Below are 2818 nucleotides of genomic sequence, written 5' to 3'. Positions count from 1 at the left end.
CTAGTCATTGGTTAGGAAACTCATACATAGTTTGTAAGCTTTGATACAACCAAAATCAAATTATGTAACTTTTTATAACACTGAAGCCTACCAATAGTCTCACAAGAAATTCGCATGATCTTTAAAAGAGGCTATTTGTGATCAATAAGACAATCATTTAGAGGAAGAAATGTAACTTCTAATATGTTAGACTCAATTCCTTTTGATGAACATTCAATTCAAGTTAAAAGAAGAAAGGGATTTGAATCCAAGCTCAATAAAGAAAGAACTTTGATGTGCTCAATGTTGTGACATCTTTTTCTTGAGACGAGTTTAAAGTTGCAAATTGTTTTGGACAATTCCCCTTAATGAACATCCAATTCAAGTTGAATGAAGAAAGGGCTTTGAATTCAAGCTCAATAAAGGAACGACTTTAGTGTGATCAAAGTTGTGACATCTCTTGCTTAAGACCATTGTAATTATTGATATGTAAGTGATGATGACCTCAAAATATGATTGATAGAGTGCCCATGTTGCAAGTAAAGTACAAAGCCAAACATATTACATGAAACTTAACATTTGATCAAGAAAGACATAAAGAAGCCAAATCCACTCAATCACATGATTTCTTAGGTCATACGAAGGGAGGCAATGCTACATGTATCTACTATTGTGTATAACAATTGTAGTACTTGAAGGTGATCCATTTCATGATAGTACCAAATCTTATGGAACACTTCTCAAAATTTTCAACCATGTAGTGGTTCAACATACATACTTTACATGAAAGGGCAAGGGTGTGTCTCTAGTCATCTTCACTTGTGCATGTGTGAGAGAGTGGTTGATTTCAACAACCACCTTTAATGTGTGCTACTTAATTTAATGTGAAAGAAGCCTATGTATGCATGATACTTGTGGGTCAGCACTTACATGTATACAAGATATGAAGGTGCTAATGGTGTGTAGTTGTATGTGAGGTGATATGCATGTTGATGTAGGTGCATGAAGGATTGATGGTATGTGTGCTTGTGTGTGTATGTATGCATGTGTAGGAGTTGTCTATGTCCAATGAGTAATAGGGATGGAAAGATGGAGGGAGGGGGGAACGATCAAAGGTTGTGAGAATTGTTTATGTACAATAAGATGAGGGATGGGAGATGTGCTTGTATGTGGGTAGGATGCGAGGATGAAGTGTTGTAACAGCTGTCTATGTACAACAAGATGACGGCATTAAGATGACGGATGGGAGGGATGATGAATGTTGTGAGAGCTATATATGTACAACAAGATGAGGGATTGGAAGTATGCTTTGGTAAGTGAAGAGGGATAATGTGTGGTTGAAGTGTTGTGGGGCGTCTAAGCGCAACATAGATTGAGGATCTGGTGCTGATGGTATGGTGAGGTGCAGGTAGCGAAGGGTTGTAGATGGTATGCGTGAATGGATGAGGATGTAAGGATGCATGATATGGGTGAGGGTTGATGGGGTCAAGGGCGGCACGTACATCCAAGTGGCGTGTTGCACAGGAAAGAGAGATACACAGAGAGAGAGAGGGGGGGGGGGGGGGGGGGGTGGTTTGGTCTCTATTGGCATTGATCTTTCCAGAGGAAGACTCCCATGGCGTACTTGCGCTTGTCAGGGAGAGATCCGAGGACAGGGAGGCCATACTCCTCGAGGAGGCGGTCGAGCTTCTCCTCAGGCATGGCCTCGTAGTCGGCCTTGCTGTAGCGGGGGTAGTGGACGGGCATCTGGAAGGTGGAGGGCACGGCGGCCCTCTTCTCCAGGGTGGTGTAGGGGCTCCTTGGGCTCCGAGGAGAGGACGGCGGGGATCCCCCGAACAGGCCATGGCTGCTGCTCCTTCTCATTTGATCCGTCTGCACTGCAGCAGCTGCAGGGTGCTGTATCTGGCTGAAGCTCCTCACCCTCTCCATCACCTTCCTGTACAGAGATGATCGGCTCTCCGCCATCTCCTCCGCCCGTCTCTGCTGCAGCAGCATCGCCCCATGCACCTCCGGTCTGTTGCTGCCTACTAGCCCCGCCGGCTGCCCAGCCGCAGACCCCTTGGCTAGCTCTGCTGCCATAGCCTCGTGCTTGATGTGGGCGTTGCACTTGCGTGAGGGTGCGTGTGTTTGCGTGGGCTGCGTGAGAGGCAAATGATCATTGAGCGCACCTCGAGCTGGCTTTAAGAGAGAGAGAGAGAGAGAGAAGGGGGCGGGGGGGGGCGGTGCGAGGAAGTGTTGCAGGAATCGGAGGAGGGAAGAATGGGAGGTGTGAGCTGTGTGGGTGTAGGCGATGAGTGTGTTGTTGCGTGCGTGTGGGGGCGTATCGATCGTATTTTAGGAGTAAAAGAGGATGACCTTGACTGAAACTGCTACCTACCTACCCGAAACGTGAGCTCCCCGAGTGTGTGTTGCGACGAGAGAGAGAGAGAGAGAGAGAGAGAGAGATGCTACCTGCAAAAACTGAATGTAACGTATATGCTAAAGTGGTCCCTTGGGTCAAATAGTGCGGCATGTGTATATATGTTTGAGAGAGAGAGAGAGAGAGAGAGAAGCAAAGTCTAGTGCTACCCAGAAATTGAATGTAACTTTTATGTTAAAGAGGAGCCTTGGGGCAAAATAGTCTAGTATAAAAGGAGGGAGCATATCATGCATGTATCTCAAGTGTCGAGAGAGAGAGAGAGAGAGAGAGAGAGAGAGAGAGAGAGAGAGAGAGAGAGAGAAGCAAAGTCTAGTGCTACCTAGAAATTGAATGTAACTTTTATGTTAAAGAGGAGCCTTGGGGCAAAATAGTCTAGTATAAAAGGAGGGAGCATATCATGCATGTATCTCAAGTGCCAAT

General features: G+C 45.9%; 1 protein-coding gene across 1 annotated transcript; it reads right to left on the bottom strand.

The window, feature by feature from the left end:
- Positions 1-959: 959 nt before the first annotated feature.
- LOC148039983 (uncharacterized) lies at positions 960-2485 on the bottom strand. Its single transcript, XM_087695527.1, has one exon. The coding sequence runs from the start codon at positions 2056-2058 to the stop codon at positions 1561-1563; it is 498 nt and encodes a 165-aa protein (XP_087551653.1). The 5' UTR covers positions 2059-2485; the 3' UTR covers positions 960-1560.
- Positions 2486-2818: the final 333 nt, after the last annotated feature.

This window comes from Lygodium microphyllum, chromosome 2, assembly GCF_053477565.2.
Source record: "Lygodium microphyllum isolate KBCC chromosome 2, Lygodium_microphyllum_v1.1.10, whole genome shotgun sequence".
Classification (NCBI taxonomy): domain Eukaryota; kingdom Viridiplantae; phylum Streptophyta; class Polypodiopsida; order Schizaeales; family Lygodiaceae; genus Lygodium; species Lygodium microphyllum.
Note: the sequence above shows the minus strand (reverse complement) of the source record. Positions and strands in the feature narration are given on the sequence as shown.

What these genes read in the sequence shown, in the direction of transcription:
- LOC148039983 (XM_087695527.1), bottom strand. Translation starts at nt 2,058, where the DNA reads ATGGCAGCAGAGCTAGCCAAGGGGTCTGCGGCTGGGCAGCCGGCGGGG.